The 21,044-nt window shown below is 37.1% G+C and overlaps 1 protein-coding gene across 3 annotated transcripts in view; it reads right to left on the bottom strand.

The window, feature by feature from the left end:
* The window catches only part of tbc1d14 (TBC1 domain family, member 14), a 67,029-nt gene that overhangs the window by 10,084 nt on the left and 35,901 nt on the right, over positions 1–21,044 (bottom strand). For all 3 annotated transcript variants that reach the window (XM_088629190.1, XM_088629181.1, XM_088629171.1), the window contains 7 exons: positions 15,243–15,325; positions 11,930–12,047; positions 10,842–10,948; positions 6,447–6,527; positions 5,973–6,067; positions 4,790–4,861; positions 439–567 (listed from right to left, as the gene is read on the bottom strand). In XM_088629190.1, the coding sequence (XP_088485316.1) occupies positions 439–567; positions 4,790–4,861; positions 5,973–6,067; positions 6,447–6,527; positions 10,842–10,948; positions 11,930–12,047; positions 15,243–15,325 (685 nt within the window). The remainder of the gene's footprint in view (positions 1–438; positions 568–4,789; positions 4,862–5,972; positions 6,068–6,446; positions 6,528–10,841; positions 10,949–11,929; positions 12,048–15,242; positions 15,326–21,044) is intronic.

Here is a 21,044-nt window from a genome sequence, read left to right as displayed (position 1 = left end):
TTTCTGTAAAACACTTTGAGAAGCCACCTTTAAAGGCGCTATATCAAATAAAGTTTTTTATTATAATAATATTTATTATATGTATGTGTGAGTGTGTGCGCACACGCGCGCTCATGTTGGTCATTGAGAATTTCTGGAGTTCCTATGAGATGATGACTTGTATGTGGTACTTGGATGCTTTGGCTGGATCAGGGGTGGTACTTGGAGTCTTTAACTGAAAGTATGAAAGATTAAGATTAAATCTGAATGACTGCTTTAGGGAAAACTGAAGCCCACAGCAAATGAACTTTTTCTAAGGTATCTTCCAATCTACCTGTGTCACAGCACGCATGAGAAGACTATGTTGCAGATGTCCTTTAATGCTTTGTAGAGTATGAATTCATCACATTTAACTATCATCTTAGAATCCAGCGTTTGCTGCTACAATACATTACTCACAAGGCTGTGATCCACTCGAAAGAAGGCCATCTGGCACGGCTTATTCAACAGGTTAGCAAAAGCGATGAAGGCATCAGCCGTGTCAAGGTTGAGAATCAACACTGCCGCAATGAAAGACATGCCCTGCACCTGCAAACAGAAAATAGGCACTTATTTAGGCAATTAATTAAAAAGTTGAAGAATTGACTTGTGAAAGCCAGTGCTTAACTTCTCAAACGTTGCCATTTAAAATTAAACACCTCACTTTGCTAGTTGTTGATCTCCCATTTTGCTTCGCATGATTAGAGTATTAAAGTTTATACACAATGTCCATTCAGGTTTGAACCTCATCCGGCTCTAATCAAACCCTGATAAATTAGTTATCTTGACTAGTTTTAAGTGCAATGTTTTCTTGATTCAAGGCAACCTATACATACCTATACACATGACTATAAACAGTTTATTGATTGATTAATACTTAACCTAGCCTTGATTAATTTTTCATAAAGGGGTGCAGTGTAATTTCAACTTGGAAGCTAAAAGAATTGACAGATCTAATGTGCAAAAGAAACTACGCAATAATACAACAATAATAGAAGCTGTCAACAACCTAATGCTGTAGAATGAGAGGCATAGGAGAACAGCGCTGGGGAATGCGGTTTCTAGGCTGCAAAGTAGAAAGATCAGTATAGACTGATGCACTGTTTAATCAAGAGTTTAATTTTGGAGTCATCAATTAAAAATCCAAATTGCTTTTAAAGCAAAATTTAAGTTGCATTTTAACCACAAATCATGCTCAAAAATATACATAACATATATACATAACATATTTTTACAAAGAAAGAGTTAAGGGCTAATACAAAGAACTTCACAGAAGGGCAGGTTTGCTTCAAAAACAGTGTAAACCAGCGCGAGCACTGCTGTGGTTTGAAAACCTGCATCTTTTGTGCTAAGCCACCGACCACAGTCCCCTTCTGCTGAATTCATCTGCAGTCCGTTCTCAAAACACCGAGGTGAGGATGGGCGATCTATATATATATATGTTTACACAAAAGCTTTCTTTAGAGACCAATTTGCCTGTATCTAAAAGATGAAGTGATAAGCATGAATGTGGAAGGAGCAGGGAAGTCAGAAAATAAGATTGCTTGTTCACAACTTCTTTCACAATCAAAATAAGTTCTGACTTTGCCATTTAATAGAGGTTAAAAGATCTCACAGAAGCATTAGGACAACAGCCTTCTGAAAGCACACAGGCAGCCATTACATTATCATCCCATTTTTTTAAACACCCAATATAAATGTTGAAAATAAACCATTAAACTATCAAAATATAACAAGTCATGAGACCAACTATCACAATCTTACAGAACCCTGCTTGCTATCTAATACTCTGGGGCTGGATACATCAATGTGCATTTAACAAACTCAGTTTACTGTCTAGGAAATGTTAAACACTGTTACAATTGGACCACAAAAATGTAAGGTATGACTTGTAAACTGTGGATAAAGGAACACTATATTTAATAATTTAATCTAATTGTTATTAACTTATATTAAGTGTTTTGCATCCTTTTTAAGGAATATACTCTAGGTGTAACTTAGCTGACCTCAATTAACAACAGAAAGGTAAATTTGTAATTACATCTGGGCACAAGTACTTCTTTTCTATTTAGAAAGTATATTTAATCCTGTTTAATCATTGGACTGATTTTAATTCACACTGATGTAACCAGCCCTAAAAGATGTTGTTAAGCAGGCTTTTATTAGATTTTGACACAAAGAATAGCAACAATTTTAATATCTAAGCAAAAACTACTATGTTAAGCTTAAGGTTAATTAGAAATATGTATTTGGAACAATCACTGCTACAAGAAGGACATTAATATATAGGACTACACTACACAATAAAAATATATAAAAATGACAATACCATTTTCTTCTTTATCCAAATCATTATTATTAACCTGCTCATGCTTGGGGTTTTCTTAAATCTCATGCACTGTGTTTAAACCAACTCCAGAGCAGGGCTAAAGTAGAATCTGTATTATACCTTACTGTAGTGTGTGGTGAAACTATAACCTTGACTGAATCTAGTGTAATTATTAACCTTGTAAATACAACCTGTGATACAATCCAATCTTAATGGTTCTTTGTGTTGAACAAACCTCTTTAATTTCATTCATTAAATTGCTACTGTACCTTAGATATACGACTCTAAAAGGAACTAATTGCCACTCTGAAACCTGTAACACTTCATGTAATCAAACGTAGGATCCTTAGATGTAACAGATATGGCACTCAATTCACAGCAGAGTTATCTAATGAAGATTTCCAAAAGATAACTCATACTGTCTGACAGAAAACAGGAATTATTTACTGTCTGCCCAACTGTTAAAGTATGAAGAAAATGCTCCTGTGTGAGTGAAATGATTAACAGTTGTATTTCAAATCAGGAGTCAAGTTAGGAGAAACGTTTTATTGGTTTGCTCTGCCGCTTATACATGACTATGACCGGGTTTATACAGAGCAGTCAAAAAATAAGTATTGCTGTACCAAGGTTTATTTGAGATTTTTTAAAATATGAAATCGTCAAATCTTTATTATTTATAGTTACTACTGTAGAAATTGCAAACTATCACAGCATAAGGCAAAGAGAGAACAGAACATGCCCTATTGGAGCCATCTTTACTATTCAGGACTGGGAAACCCCATGGTCCCTGCAGCTCAGTTTCTTCTGATTAGAACCTAACAGGTGCCCAGCAGAGCATACCTTGGCTCACACGCACAAGCCCAACCGTTCCTGGTGGCTCTGTTCCACCTGCTTGAACTGCAGCTACAGTCGGCCAGTAACAACCCAGGCCTGGACTGGCGACATCTGGACTCCAAATGAGCCATAGTTTTTACATGGCTGTGAATCCATTCGCACGTACAGCACTGATCAACACTTTGAGGAGACTGGAGAATGATGTTTGTCATTTTTCTTCGATCTCTAGATAACATAAGTACCAGTAATTGTAATAGGCTGGGTAAATTAGTGAATATAAGTGGCAAAATAATTGGGAATAATCAAACCAACTTAATTATCCTTTACAGAGGGTGACTAAGAAAGCCAAAAGCATCATGGAGTGTGTTTCTCACCCCCTCCACTGCGAATTCACACTTCTCCCAGCTGGGAGAAACCTCTGTGCCCCCAGGTGTAAAACCAACAGACTCAGGAAATCTTTCATTCCCACTGAAATTACACTCTTAAACAATGAAAAGTAACTACCTTATTTCTTATCTCCTGTAACACTACTGTATTCTCTTCCCTTTTGGTGATGTTTATTTGTCATTGTGTTGTGTTTGACTGTGCCGTAAAACAAATTTTCCCTAGGCGACAATAAAGCTTGAATTGCAATTGAATTTAAAAAAATGAAACAACATTTTGGCTATGCAGCCTTCTTCAGGTGTGTGCTGAAATGTTGTGCCTTTTATTTTCCTTTCAGCATGGAATAAATCTTTACCTGGTCCTTTGCAGCCTACACATTCTGATGCAGCTACCTACTTGAACGTTCTTAGTAAGTGTGATTAAATTCCACACTTACTAAGAAACCTGTACAATTAAAGGTTATGTTGCCGTGTATATTAACTTCCAGTAATTGCATGTTAAATGTTTATCTGAACAAAGTTCCTTCTTCTAATTATGAAAACAAAATGGACAGAAAGATTTGTACAGTGTGTTTCCCTGGATTACTAATATCTTTGTATCTCCAAGCAGCTGCTACTCTTCTTGAAAAAAGCATTACAGCCACTCCTGAACTTGGGACTATGCACACTCCCAACAAGCATCTGTGGGACTTCAAGGCTAAAACTAGGGGACTAGCTTGCTGTGTTTACGTTTCTGTTAGAGCCTTACTACAAACACTGAGAGCCTGTCACCATATGAAAAGGGAATGTGAATGTCACAGATGAAGCATGATGTCATATGAAGCTAGCGTCTACAGTAAGTTACAGTCTTTCCATCCGTCTCTTTTCTAAACATTTATCTAATACAGGGCCGTGGAGGAGCCTGAGACTATCACAGCCAGCAACCAGCACAAGGCAGGGACTTCAGTCCATCACAGGGAGGACACAGACCTGTGCACACTCACAACAGAGCCAGTTTTTCCAGAAGTCAATTCACCTACCAGCATATCTTTGGACTGTGGTAGGAAACCGGAGCACCGAGAAGAAACCAGGAAACCCATGCACACACGGGAAGAATACACAAACGCCACACAGATAGCGTCTCAGGTCCGGAATCGTTAACTGGTTAAATTGTTAACAATGCAAACCACTGTGCCACCCAATTACAGTATTTCTACAAAATAAATCATCGATGCAAAATGCTTACATATCCCACATCAGGCCGGTAGCAGGTGTATGCTCCCAGAATGCTGTGCAGCATGTCATGATAAGGACCTCCCTGCAAAACAGAAGTGATAAAAAAGGGAGCCAGCTTACATGCTTTTCAGAATGCTGGCTGCTAGATCAGCTCTCACTCACTACTTTTTATAAACCATTTTCACAGCAAAAAATCATTTTCATGTCAGGGGACAGATACAAAACATTGCCTTTATCAAAAAAATTAACAGACCCTTTCTACAAATTGTATGAATAGTGAGGTTCCTAAAGTGACTACTATTTAATGTAAAAAAAATAACTGTCATAGTCCAGTGAGAAATTTCACTGACCTAAAGGCAGTGTTTCTCATCTGGTGTGCCACAGAAGTGCTGTGTCTCCACAGCATGCAGTGTAATTTTGGTCTTTGGCAGGCAAGTTCCGTAAGAAAAATAAAAAAAAAATACTTTTCATATACTTTTATATCTTTGTGGTGTAACCAGGGTTGGACATTCAATGTATACACAAGACAGAAGATTGGTCAGGGCATGAGACACAAATAACAGTGCAATCTGATGGTATCTAAGAAAGAGCTTATCAGTTCTTGCAGGATAATGTGACTGTCCATTTTGAGGCAAATTTAGATTAAACACTGAAATGGGTTTTGTTTATATCATCATTAATATTAGCTCGGGGCCATGATGTGTGTGGGGGTGGAGGGGGCGATGTGTCAAAATAATGTATATTTATGTACTGTAAGTGTGTCGTGGGATGGAAAAGGCTGAGAAATGCCACTCTAATGCATCTAATAAACAGTCTTCTTCAAAGCTAATTTTACCTCCTCCTTCACAAAAACATAGTTCTACTGGGAAATACCCCGGGCCAAAAAAAGCTATGGTGCTGCTGTAGCAGTAGTTATAGAATAGCTGATAATGGTGATGATTAATTGGGTTTGTAATGTGCCTTTGTAAGAAAAGACTCAGACCAGAGTTAAAATAAGAATAATCACTGCTTAAGTAATGTATACAGTACAATTCAAAAATGAGAAAAAAAGCATTATATTCCAAAAAACAATTTGAAAAGACCATCATCTAAAATTAAAACTCCTGGAACTTAACCTTCAATAATAATATAAAAACATCTATAAAACAACTTTGTATGAATTTAAGAAAAGGAAGGGGCAGTCAGTCTCTTACCTGTTGAAAAATACAGAGATTAGGAAATGTTCTGGATATGTCCAATTTTATAAGTTCCAGACTTGCCTCTCTGTCTGCTAAGGATGATGCAGTATCTAAAACACAAAACACATTAAGATTTAGTCTGAAACCAAGCAAGAGGTTACATTCCATCATCCAGTCAAATATATAAAAAATATATTCATAGCTTGTTTACTGAGCCTATAAACACATTGCTGATGTTACAATTTCTGACTATCATTAGAATTATCATAAACATAGTACAAGCCACTACTGAAATATTCTTGAATTGAAAATTGATACAATCCCTTTACCACTGCACTGTATCAAATAAAGCATATTTACTTCTGCAAGATTTTTTTTACTGATTGTCTTGACAAAACTAAAAGCCAATGCCACAAAGATATTTCTGACAGACTGTAGGTTAATATTTCAGATAAATTTTTCAGACCCTGATTAATATCAGTACAGTACCTCCATTTTCGGATTCTGGGACAGATGCTGGCAGGGATTTCCATTTTTCTTTGGCTCGTGCCAGACAAATATTGTAGAGTTCTGTAAAAACACAAAACAGTTACCGGAGACAAAGGTTAACAGAATAAAGAAGACTGTAATCCAATTCTGGCTCCCAGGGCACAACAGTGAAACTTTTTTTCCTGATCTGGAAACTACCTTCAAAACACCAAGTTAAAAAACATCAGTTTTAGGAATCCAATAAATATTAAAAGTTTTCAATGTATATATAAAATAAAATTCAAATCATAACTTACTGAACTCGTAACCAAGAATAACAATATGAAAATGACCAAATCAAAAGTTACTGCAAAGACCTGGACAGTTACAGTATATATAGAAATTGAGGGGCTTAAATTGAAAAATCTCAATTTCTAAGCTTCAATCAGAAGTTAATAATGGATGCGTTCTGACGAGGAGTTAACAGTTGTTAAATTTTATTAATTGCTTCCAGTTAAGAAATACATTCAAACTTCCAAAACATTCCAAAAAATTACAACAATAGACAGCAGCCATATCACCCTGCAACTCACAACTGGCAACCCACTGAAGCTAAACAGGTGTGAGCCTGGTCAGTACCTGGATGGGAGACCTCCTGGGAAAAATTAAGGTTGCTGCTGGAAGAGTTGTTAGTGGGGCCAGCAGGGGGCACTCACCCTGCGGTCTGTGTGTCCTAATGGCCCCATAAAGTGAGGGAGACACTATACTGTAAAATGCCACCGTCCTTCAGATGAGACACAAAACCTGACTTCATGTGATGTGGTCATTAAAAATCCCATTGTGTTTCCTGAAAAGAGCAGGAGTGTTACCCAGGCATTCTGGCCAAGTTTCCACTTGACCTTTACCAATCATGGTCCATTAATAATCCCTCTCTCTGAATTGGCTTCATCCCTCTGTTCTCTTCCCTACTAATAGCTGGTGTGTGGTGAGTGTTCTGGCATTGCATCATCCAGGTGGGGGCTGCACATTGGTGATGGTGGAGGGGAGTCCCCATTACCCATAAAGCACTTTGAGTGGAGTGTCCAGAAATGTAATTGTAAGTGTAAGGAATTATTATAAGCTTTAATAACTTAATAACTAACTTATTTAATAACTTACTTTGAAAGTGCAAAGGTCTTACAAACCCCTTTACACTAAAGGTTGTGGGAGTCTGAAACAAGCTGCCCAGTCATGTCGTTGAAGCTGACAGCCTGGGCTCTTTCAAGAAAGGACTGGATGAGACCCATGGACCAATTAGCTAGAATAGTCTCCTCTCATTTGCAGTGTTCAAACCCCTGTGTTTAAATTGTTCTGCTGCCATCTTGTGGTCAGTACTACATTAAACAACACTTTGCAAATTGACAAAACTTTCATAATTTCAATTTCATAAACTGCGATCATTATTTTTCCATCACATTTTAAAAGGAAGGTTTTGCAAAATGCCCTCAATTACAGACACTGATTACATTACACTGGATGCATAATTTAAACCACAGGAAATAAAAAAATCAGTTGAAATTGAATTAGTTTTTATGGATATTTATTACTTCCAGCTGCATAGCACTTCCTTATATATATATCCTGCTGTTCTACAGAGTCTGTTTAATCCATGATTTTTTTTCATTTTATTGCAGGATAGAGTTTATTTATTATATTGCAAAACATGTTCAAGTGTGCTACGCTGTATATAGAAGAGGACAGAAACTCACTACCATCAAAGTATGAAAAGCAAATGTGCTTAAGGTTTAAAAGTGAAACCTGAGTTTTGGAAATTGTGATTTACAGAATGATTTCTGGAACCAAACTCATCACAAACTGAATTGTCTGCATGCCTACAATCACAAGTTTTAACTTCTGCTTAATACCAACATTTAAAAATAAATATTTAACCTATAAGTTAAAAGGACAGGATTCACAGATATATAATACTAAGTATAAAACATATGGGAAAATGGGATCGTGTGATTTATTAAGATATTGTTCAAATGCACTTTTCAATTAAAATTAAATTTCTAAAATCCAAATCCTAAAAGGTCCTCAGTCAACAAGGTGTCCAAAACAACATGAATGCAAACTGGCTAGTAACTGAATGTTGCCAATGTTACGTTTTAGGATTTGTTCCTATGTACGTTACATATATTTTTGATTTCAGATTTACAGCCCCTGCCTCCGTATAACTATTCAAAAAAGGGCAATATACTATTCGTAACTAATTCTTTTCAGAAACCATTGTTTCATTTATAGGATATCTGATCTCTCACTGGGAGACTAGGGATTTAAAGGGGAACTTCACCCGGTAACAAAATACATTAATTAATGGTATCACAAAAGTTTACATATTACGAATTAAGGGCAAAATCGTGAACTCAGTGCAAGCAGTTGCCAAGCCGTTACAAACCACTGGTCTCTCCACAGGCAAGAGCCAAAGTTAGAACTGTGGTGCGAGGAGGCCACTCCTGCTCACTAGACTAATGTAATGTGATTTATGAGCGGCACACACTGTCCCACAGGTGGTGCAGCAGGTGTTTCACTGAAGAAATATTCCAACGTGATCTGCACGCTGAGTTAACAAGCTGTATTTGTCAGCAAAACCATCTCGAAGTTGAGAACAATATTATATAGTGGAGATGTATTCACAAGCCTGCCTGTTTACAATATAATAGGGTCGCTTCACATCAACGGAAGTCTGGTTGCCTTGTTCTGAATCGCAGAATATGGTGCTGCACATACCTGGAACTTTTCCGAGGTAAATTGGATGATTTACACATTCCTGTGTACATTTTACTCATTGCGATTTGAAATGCACTCATCAATGCCAATTCTTTCTAACCCCGAATTAATAAAAATAGCGTTGCAGTTCTCCTTTAATGCTGCTTCAGGTTTACATAACTAAGAACTTTTTGTTAGCCTTGAATAAAAGGTGGAACACACTCTTACTCAATTTACAATAGAGGTCGCTCACAAAAGAAATGCTCTATAAATTATTTACTGAAATGCTACATCTGTCAAACTGAGTCCTGTCTTGACAAAAACATCCTGATCTGCAGAACTACATGTAGAAAATGCTGTCCAAGAATTAAAGGGGTGTAGTAAGATAAGAGACAAAACTTGAAAACTGATACATGACTCCTCAGAGTATTTTAATAAAGATACTTTGCCACTTGATAGGAAACACTGCATAATTTAGATCCTAATGGTGGATTAGATTTTACAAGAACAATGAGAAAAGGGAATTAAAATGTTTTAACAAAGCATCTCAAAATGCACACACTTCGAAGAAGTTTTTTTAGATAATATTACCAAGAATCAGTAGTTTTTGTTTCATGTTTAGATTCCTTTTAAACGTCTACCCACAGTTGTTTTTTCTGTTACACCCACCTGATTCTGGAATGACTAATTCAGTGTTTTTCACATCTTGGCTCACAGGTACAAACCCCTCACCCTCACACACAAAAGACTGAGGTAATGTAGGAACCCTCCTCTGATCTGCCTTCTTTTGAGCCCCTCAGATCTTAATGTCAGGGGCGCCACAGCCCTGGACTGGAGGTTGCCTAATGACAAGGCTGAGGAGCGAACTGACGAGGCCTGGATTGCATAATTCAACCTGCACTCGGCCATGCGCCTTCACCGATTCTGCCACATGGGCCACGCATCTGTTTTGAGTCAGTGCTTTAAAACATTTAAACAATATAACTGTTGTAAAATGGACAGATGATGCATTACTTCCTTATTACTTTATTTTCACCTCAGGAAAAAAAGCTCATTTTCAGTGATGAACTGGAAACCTTTCATACAGAAGAGCATCTAGTGAGGCAATCTGAGTAAAGCTGTCCTGTATGGGATTTGAACCTAGGAACCCAAATCATTACTCACACACTGCTGCCTGTTCAATACGCCACACTGTTATACTGCGTTAATATAAGTTTATACTGTGGTACGTTCAATCTGTATATACCTATGCGCATTTTGCACATATTTTATTGTTTTACAGTGACTATGAGCATATTTGGCACACACCTAACTCTCTATATTTTATTTTGTATTGCTGTACTTATTTTAATTTTTAGTCTATACCAATGCCTGTTTTTGCTGGTCTTGGGCTGGGCTGCTGTAACACCTCAATTTCCTTTCGGGATCAATAAAGTCCTATCCATCTATCAAAGTGTGGGCTCAGCTCACGCAGTTTACTTCTCAAGATTGTCACCAGTTAAAACACAGAGTCACTTTTTCTACGGAGTGTTAAGTTTGAGAGGCCAACGAGGGAGATCTAGAAATACTTCTGATCCTTCTAAAAAGGTTAATATTTTAACAGATGACACTTCTGTAAAGATGGGAGGCGACTTCTTTATAAAGTTTGAGGAAATCAAAATCGGGTACCGTGAGTGATGTTCAGCTCGTTGCCCACGGCCAAGCTCCACACCTTGCCACGCACACTTGGGGGCACCCCCTGCCACCACATCTCCCGCACCTTCCTGGCACCGCACCTGGAAGAGACAGCGACATGGGCACACTGTCCCGCTCTCCACGGACAGCCCGGTATCTCTACCTCAAATCATTTCATTGACGTTTTACAAGGGGAATGATGCGTCAAGAAAAACAACTGAACAAAGTTTCCAAGTTATAAATCCTCTAATTTACCAACCCATCATCCATTCCCACACCCTAAACCACACAGCCAAAGAAATATGGCATAATACAGTACAAGGATGCGTAATCTTATAATAATCATAAAATTATTATTTATAATAAAAATAATGATGAAGCTGTAACAATACCTTTTCTTTTATCTAGAATCGCCAATTATTTTTGATACACAAACTCATATTGCAATGACAAACTGTTTTTAATGTTTTTGGGTTGCTGCTACGAACCCTACACACATGGTGAAATGAAGAAGTATTATTCAAATATAATACTTGTTCCTGAATACTTATATTATTCAAATATAATAAAAGACAAATGACTCGAAGATGGGCAAGTTGGAGGAGTGGCATGGGATGTATTATAACACCTCACAGGCAACAGCACCCCACAGTGGAGGGGAGGTGCATCCTGCACTGATGGCACCACATCTGCAAGCGCTCAGGTGGATGCAGGAGTTGTTGCATCACTGAGAACTGAGAGCTTGGAGAATCCCGGCCACCGTCAGCTCGTGACATGGCCTGGGCTTGAACCTGTGATCAGAGCTAAACTCGGCGCAGTGAGTTTTCAATAAACACCTCCAGACCTCCCATGTAGACACTATTTTGCCAGATCACTTTCAAATATATATTCTTATAACTTTCGACCATCCAGCATGAGATCTATGACTAGACTATAAACAGGAATCTGTTTTTTATCTTGAAAATGAATGTCTTATGAAAGAAAAAAACTCCACAAAACCTACAATCCACAAGCAGATTTAGTGAAGACAAGTGCTGTATTACAGTAGAACACATGGACATCTGTACAGTAGCTGGACTCACATGGTTTCCCAGTTGGGCAGAATTTCCTGATTCCAGGTGAGAGCAGCGTTGGTGATGCTCTCTTCCAGTTTGCACCTCTCTTCCAGCTGCTTCTTTCTCTTCTGAGCCTCCTTCATTTCTGAAATTGAAAGAAAAACAGAAGTATCTTTAACACCAGAGGTTAACAAAACTAAAAGTGCTTCACGCTTTTAGTTTTGTTAACCTCTGCAGTGTCTTGAATTCCTACAATAAAAGGCATAGTGATTACCATGTCTTTGTAGGCTACACAAACACGCAGTCATTTGAAGAATGATGAATTAGTGCTGCAGACAGACCTCTAGGTAATCTGAAAAATGCCAAGTAAATAAACGCATACTATTTATATTCTTTAAGTAATGAAAACTGATTATTTTTTCATTTAATACAGAAAAAAGGAAGCCTTACAATAAATAGTGATATATGCTGTTACTAACTTTCCAGGATTAGTCTGTGGTTGGGTTGATGGTCTGAGTGATTAGCAAGTTGTTGAATACAGTTAATAACAGATTTACCTTGCGATCTATTTAAAGAACACTTTTGCACATGAGAGAATGTTAAAATAACTGTGATACCTTCTGTTAACCCAATTATCTCATGTCTATTATTCACAAAAGTTTCATAATATATATCATGAGCACAAGGGATCTTAGTAGAGCAGAAAGTAAAGTGTATGTATGTGTACACAAACAGAAACTGCTGCCCTACGTGAAGATGTATGAGAAATCCAATCCAGAACAGCAGCGCACTGAACTCTGAAGCTGTCAAAGAAAGTCTGATGAAAGGATCAGCTAGAGATTCTGTGGATAACAGCTGACTGACCCTTTCAGGCAGGTATTTTAAGAATGTTGAGTGAGTCGAGAATAAATCCCAGCACTCAAAGTTTAAGCCAGGTCTATACATTTAGATATCCAAACAAATACAGTTACGTTATTATAACATGCCTAAACAGGTGATAGTGAGTCTCACCTAACCTGAGCACATGGAAACCAAGATGGACAGCAAAGATATTTGTGGTAGGAGAATTTCCAGCCATCTGTCTTCTAAACTGCTTCATCAAGTATAGGGTTGCGGAGTTGCTGGTGCCTATCACAACTGACGCAAGGCACGCCAGTCCAGCACAGGGCAGACACACAGGTACAAACACACACACTCACACCAGGGCCAATTGTTCCAGAAGCCAATTAACAGGGAAACCCACACAAAAAGAGGGATAACATACAAACTCCACGGAGACAACATACTGGGAATTGAGCCCAGGACCCAGCACTGCAAAGCAGTAATACTAACCACTGCAACACCATGATGCACCCTAGGAGAATTTACTCAGCAAATATTTTCTATATTCAACAGAGTCTTGCATTAAACTAAAATACCAACTACTACATTGAGTCTCTTGATATAGCAAACACTTCTAAATTAGCCCCATGTGAAAATGTCTCAGCCCTTCACTAATTATTTCATTAATCAAACTGCACCAAACAAGAACCTACAGTACATACAGTACAGATAATAAAGGTCTTAGTAACCTCTTGTGGCAAGTCAGCTGAAACTACTATCCTTACTACTGCTGGGCTGCCACAGTAATGTTTTATTAAAAATGTTTTTTAGGTTTCTAGTGTAACAATTTCCCTGTAACACATCAGTTTTGTACTGTATTCACAGTATAGCAACTCATGGTTTATGTAGTATGACTTATAATCTTCCGGAAACTTGATTTTAAAAAGCAAGGTATGACTTCTGAAAAGTCAAACTTAATAGTGCACATGCTTTATGAACCCTATTTTAAATTAAAGGTTGGCTTAAGCAATACTACAATACTACAGCCATGACATGCACATACAGGGGGCTCCACTTGACATCAACTTGTCGTGACCATGGACACAAACTTCACCCAAAAACTGGAGTCCAGAAAAATGGCAAGTTTCTAGCAAAATAATAAATTTGTATTATGTAAAAATCATTACAGAATATGACTGTAGGGGATGTATTTTTCACATCTTTTTTAGGCCCTTAAGATTGTTTAGAGGACATAAACCATCCAACAAAGACGTTCAGAGGAGCATTGACAACAGCAGAAAAAAAGATTTTTTTAACTTATCTAGAAACAGAATTTCATTCTATACTGTATTAGGTGTCCTTATTCATCATTTACTGTATTTAATGTCAATATTATACTAGTATTATACTGTATATAAGTTGAATTAACAGTAATTTGCTGTGCTGCTATAATCTTTGTGTACTTTAGACATGTGATACACTAAAATTAAAAGTTTAAATGAATGCTTCGCTGAAATATGTTCAGCACTCACTCACACAACCTTGCTAGCTCTCTCACACGAGCTCATTCATTCTTAATTTACAAATTCTTAAAGTTTCTAAAATGTTTTAACCAAGGTTAAATTACATATAAATTCTCACCTTAATGGGTCATCATAATAATCATTCAATTCATACACAACAAAAATGAATGTACACTACTGTACATTTAACAATCATGTCCTGATCACTATACTGTTGAAGTACATTGATTCTTATAGAGAAATATGTCTCATACAACATCCTCTGAGTATTTATATCCTCATGGTCTGCATTAACTCCTATTTCCATTATTTCTTATAGAAAATAATTCCTCACTCAACCTCATAAACCCATTAATGTCCCCATTAAGGATATACAGGGACCCCATCTCTTACAAATGAATGTATCTCTGAAATTGCAGTTACCACTCAAGTACACTGGTGACTAGTTAGATGTGAGAATTGTATTAGAAACTGAAAAGTGCATATCAGTAGATGCAGTTGGTACCCTTCCACCTGTGAAGCACTTTCAGATCCTATGGGATGAAAAGCACTATTCATTCCAAATGCAAATGCAAGAAATTAGTTTACCGTTTTAACAGCAAATATTAGCAAGTTAGATTAGAACAGATGCTAAGTACAGTACATAAAAGAGCTTTTGTATAAATATAAAGGAAATTAAAATCAGTTGCTGTTAAGCTTTAACCAGTATTCTGCACCACTTTTAGAACATATTCCATTAATATTATCAATGATTAATAATTAAATTAATAAACATTCATTTAAGAACGTTTTAAGTAGAAAAGGATCAAGCAGAGGTTAACTCGGTTAACACAAATGTGAAAAAAAAAACATTTAAACATTTAGGAAATCTCTCATTTAAAATGAGCTTGCGCAACAGAAAAGGCTACACAGCCAAAACAGTTTCTTCTTTTTTAAGTGGGGAAATAACGTCTGAAAAAGTGAAATCAGCAGAACCACACAAAGGAAAACACTACCTCGTTTCTTTGCCTGGGCAACCATCTCTTCATATTGCTGTCTGTGTTTCTGAGCTTCTTCTGCAGGCTTTGCAGGCAGGTTCCTACAACACAAGTACAAGTCAGTACAAACATTTTACAACTCTTATTCCAAGGGTAATAATTTTATGATAGGTTTAATGAAGTCTTAACTGAGACCGCACAAGCCTCTTCCGAGCAGTAATACTGTTCACAACTTAATGTCTGGAATACAAACGCCCAAGTAACAGTTACAAACGTTTGAGCAAATTCCCACTGACAACACATACTGAACAAAACCATGTCATCGTTAAACTCTGTCACCCACAGAGAATTAATGCAAAATGTAGAGCTGTGGGCCTTCAATCCCTTTCCTGCAGAGCTGATATCCAGAAGCTTATATCGGGACTTATTAAATGGATTTCTGAAACATTGCATCTTTGATCACTTAAACTTGAATTTGTTAAATTAACCAATTTGGACATCACTTCAAACAAAAACCTAAAAAGTTGATCTCTAAAAGAAAAACAGGTGATTTAGCGTGATCTATAAGACTGACTGGACTGAGGCTCTCAAGGACTAGGGCTGGAGACTACTGCCGTAGAGGATCTGGATGTGATTAAATCTTTAAAGTATCTTTTTTTTTCTCTTTACTTGATTAAATTATTGTCCATTCAATTAGTCATCAGTCCTCAGTTGCTGTATAACACAGGGCATTCCAATTGAAATGCAAATTCAATCAGAAAGGTTTTGCATGGAATAGTTTGAAAACACAATCTGTCAGCTTGTCACAAGTTATTATACTAGACAGTAAATTGCCAGTATATTTAGTAAGCGAAAGTTAAATGATTAATTATAATCTAAAAAGTGGGGAAAAAAACAAATAAACAGCTAAATTCATATATACTGAATGTATATTCTATGCATAACTCTTATTCAAGATGTTTCACCTAAAAAAACACTGTGTATACCTATTACACTGTGTAATAACACTGAGTGTCATTCATTGAGAATTTCACCCATAATAAATTCAAATGAAAATAGCAAACAAGTGGAAAACGAAAATTTTCATTACCATACATCCTTCCCCCATACGGCAATACATTAACACTCTATTACTTGAACCTTTCCTTTAGTTTGGAACGTGCACATTAATCAATATAATGTTGTAACTTCCTTCCCGATACTTACAGTGCTGAGAAATTGTAAAGCCCCCTGTGTAGGTTCATATTCTTGTATAGTTTAAACCTAAAATGTAATTAGATCTTCATGAAAGTCCTAATAAAAGATTAACATAACCAGACATGTATCTTATGTCTTCTGTGTTACACAAGATACATGGGGTCATTTATCAAAACAATCCAACAGAAAAAAACCCTCACGTAAATAAGTATGTGAACCTTTAGATTCAGCAACACCTTCTTGCCTTCTTGAGCAGAAATGACTTCAAATTGGCTGTAAAGACTATAAGAATCAGTGTATTAAACAATGAAACTAACAGTTTATCAGTTTCTCAATTCAGGTTTTAGGAATTTTGATATTCTTCCTTACAGAACTGCCTTAAGTCAGTGACATTCAAGGGGATTCTTCCAGGCATAGCTCAGGTTGTGCCATAACATTTTAATGGGATCTGCAGTAAGCTCAGACTTTGACTTGGCCATTCCAAAACACAAAATGTTTTCTTCCTCGCCCATTCGGTTGTACATCTGTGTGTGTTTAGGATCACTGTCTTGCTGCTCATCTTTGGCTTATCTTCAGCCAGTGAATGGATCCCCTGACATTCTCCTCCATTTTTTGCTGATACAACACAGAATTCATGTTTCCTGAATGAAGGCAGGCTGTGCGGGTCATGACGCCAGAAAGCTGCCTCTAATCATGGTACTCCCACCACCATGTCTGGGAGAGTTAATGAAGTTCTTCTGCTGGAGGGCAGTATTTTGGTGACAGAAAACATTTCTCAATACGGCAGAAAAAACATCTGACTCCCCTGTCCAGAGAAGATTCTTACACAGGTTTTATGGGCCATAAAGGAGAGGAGCTCTTTTTAGTTATTTTTTTCAGTTTTATTTCGTAAACAAACACAAATCAGCACAAAACAACCACTCCTACTCCACCCACAATAGCACCTCACACCTAAAGAGAACAAAAAGCAAAAAACAAAAACAAAAAGCCTATGGCTACAACAATGGTAGGGATAAAAAATAATGATTTAGCTAAGAATTTCAGACTTCCAATGGTCTGTATAATCACACCTTGGATACGGGGTGTGAAGTCCCAGAAACTTCCAAAATCAAGGTGGCCTACTAAAGCCAAGGGAGAGCACCAGAGGTCAGCAAATACAGTGCTACTATCATTTTTGGGCAGCCATAGTTATCTGTGAACATCCATGTACATCTTTGTCTTGAGACTGGCAGCGATGTTATTTTTCTCTAGTTTAGGGAACAATAGTTTCTCCCAGCTATTTCCACATGAACACCATTCCCGTTCAGTCATTTTCTGATGGGTGAAGCATAAACACTGACATTTGCAGTAAGAGAAACCTGCAGATCCTTAGATCTTACTCTGGTATTCTTTCTGACTTCCTGAATGATTTTCTAGGCTGCTCTTGGGGAGATCTACCTAGCTGGTCTTGGGTAGAGTCATCGGAAAGATTTTCCATCTGTAGTACCTGGATGAAAATGAATGGATGGAGCCTCAAATGCTTAGAAATAGTTTTTCTACTCTGGAACTCCAAAGTTCTGGAACTCTATCCCTAAGTATATCAGCGAGTCACCTTCCCTCAACTCAAAACCTTTTTTAGAAGGGCCTTTACTTAATTGTTTGCATTATACACCCCTTTACTCCAACTGTATTTAATACCTGATCTACTGTCTCCTCTCATTGTGTATATCTTGTGTATTTTTTTATCGTTGTTATCGTTATGTAAAGGCGCTTTGAGAAGCCACCTTTAAAGGCACTCAAATAAGGATCAACTACTTTTTCGGAGGTCTTCCGGTATTTCTTTTAATCCTAGCATGACGCGTTTCAGTCATTGTTTTCTTGTTACCCAACCATATGACTGTATCTGTAATTACCTTATTTCTTTGATTCTGCTAACATTATGGGTTCACATTTCACATACCTCTGATTCTTGTTTTTATTTCTACTTCATATACCATTTTGTATCCAAAATCACTGAACTAGAAAACAAATCCTTTATTTAAAAAGGACGACTTTCTCATTCAATGAGGGTATAATGGTAAGAAGTCTTAATTCACAATCATCTTGGGGGTTCACAAACTTTTGCGGTACATTTAATCTGTTACTGAACTAATCTTACAATTAAGAATAACATTTCTCCTCTTTCATTGTAATATCTGGTGCATTACATTTAACACTGGGAGTTCTTTGACACCTGATCTTCTCACACAGCCTTGCTTTGAAGAGGTGATATCAGGAAGCAAAACAACAAAGTATGTCAAGGCAGAAAGCTTTCCTATGCTGAGTTACCTGCTGGGTATGTACCTTATTGTTTAAAGGTTTGGAAACACCCAGTTATGGCAAAGAGAATAATACAGTACATTCTTCTACACTAATCTCTGCATCCCTGAATAGATTTAACCGTCTCCTTCATAATATGCTGTTGTAAAGGCACTGGTGAATACTGTGAAAGCATAGTGGCAGCCAGCCAAATATTTCTTGCACAAAGAAGTTAGATAAATTCAAGATAACCACATACCATTGAGAATTAAGATGATATTCATTGAATGAGACAGGGAAAAAGAAATCAGTCTGAATTAAAAAAGCAGACTCGGTCAAGGAAATGGTTCTTAATTCTCCCAGTGCAAACATTGCAACAATATTTTATCTCTATGTCTTAAGAGTTGCTTCCTGTACCCCCACCTCACCATTACATTTCACAGAATCCTAAACAGCAGAAAGTATAACAGATTTTTAAAAAACTACAGAAAGCCATTATACCACTTATAATCCAGTTGCAACTGAAACTAATATTAGTTTCTTTTGCCACTAAGATTATCTTAAATTTAAAAATAGTTTTAAACTGTGCTAACAGTTGATCAGAATGACTCTGTAACCTTTGAGATAATTACAATAGGAGCTGTGTGTGTCATACTCTACATATTCCTTCATACGTGATAGTGGTTAGGGTGAGATAGTGGATATATAAATTATGTACTTTAAGAAGTATATAGTTACTTCTTAAAATCAAATGAAGATCAAGGATTCAAGTAAACTCACATAGCTCACTTACTAGGTTTCAGAAGGAAAATTAAAACACTTTGTGCTTAACATTCTGTAGGGGCTATTTTGCATCAGTAAAGACACCTTGAATTTCAGTTACAGCAAACATGTAAAATACTATGTGTTCCAAAGAAATGTTATATCATCAAACTGCTACAAACTGAAAACATCTGCTTCTGTAGTAACCTGTGAGAATGCATTTAGTTTTAGAAAAGGTTAGGTTGTTAGAAAATTAGCCATTCGGTTCAAATATAAATCTGAGCCCAGGCACTGAAGTATATTATCAATGGTACAGCTGGTTTTCTAATTAACCACCAAATAAAATCTTAACAGAAAAAAAGAAAATAGAGGATATGCGAGGGAAAAGTCAATCTTTATTCATTAGAGGAAAATGCATAACCAAATGTACAACAATAATTGTGGATAAACAAAGCAGGGAACATTTTCACCCCTGCTTTACATTTAAAGACAAAGATCCCTAAAGGGATCATTAGTTTAACAGAAGCGCTGGTTTTTATTACTGCCTGTACCATATACTGCGATCATTTCAGAATTTAAGATCACCCAAGGTCAGAAGCAGTATTTTAAAAACAAAATGTCTGAAGGAGTATATTAGTGTTAAAACACTTAAGAAGCTCGTTCCCAGACAGCTACACTAAGGAAATACTTCCAGTAGCTCCTTGAACTCTATTATTTATGGTGATCTGACATCTACCGTGTGAATAGGACATGGTGACCTTGGTTTCTGCACCAAGCTCTGCTGCTGGGACTACACTGAGCTTGGTACACTGCTAAAAACGCTACAATATTCTCAGGGAGGATTTAATTATAGCTCAGTTTTATTTCAAGACTTGATCGGATTCTATTTGTACCCACAAAGAATCTTTTCTCTTTCGGGTCTTAAGCAGGAATCTTAAATATATCTTGAACACCATTTCATCAGGATTAATACAATCAACTAAACAAAAGGCTTGGCAGGGGCAAAGAGACTGGTATGGAAAAGAGTTTGCACACACACAAAAAACCAAAACCAAAAGATGCCACACTTAAATAGCATTACTTTAGCTTTTCATGTAAGTACAGCTAAGACAAGACTGTTTAGCAAGAAGAGGCATTTAAAAAAATAAGATATGGTCTGGATCTAAGTGGCACTTGCACATGCCGCACTGAAATGGGATTGAAGGGCTATTCAGCACCATGTCACTGAAGGTTGAATCTTGTGAGCTCAATTTCTAATAAGCAATATAAAAATGTCCGCAGCCTAGAGATTGCATTTGGATCACCAATACCAAGGTCTGAGAACATCATAACATGCTGCACGCAGCATTTTAGCCCAGCCCCCACACGGCTCCAGCAAAGAAAACTCATTTGTGAATTAAAGGAGACGGGGCTGGCTCTGTGGGTTGGAAATGAGGGCGAAAGAGTGTTCTTACATAAAATTGCTGGACCATGCAACACCCTGATATGGGCAACCTGAATGTGCCATTTCTAAGCTTTGGATATTTCTGTATCCTTTTATCATTAAAAAGTGATCTCCAATACAAACAAATCGAAACAGGTTAT

The sequence above is a fragment of the Lepisosteus platostomus genome, chromosome 1 (assembly GCF_059453375.1).
Source record: "Lepisosteus platostomus isolate fLepPlt1 chromosome 1, fLepPlt1.hap1, whole genome shotgun sequence".
Lineage (NCBI taxonomy): Eukaryota > Metazoa > Chordata > Actinopteri > Semionotiformes > Lepisosteidae > Lepisosteus > Lepisosteus platostomus.
The sequence above is the reverse complement of the archived record's forward strand: the minus strand, read 5'-3'. Positions and strand labels throughout refer to the sequence as shown.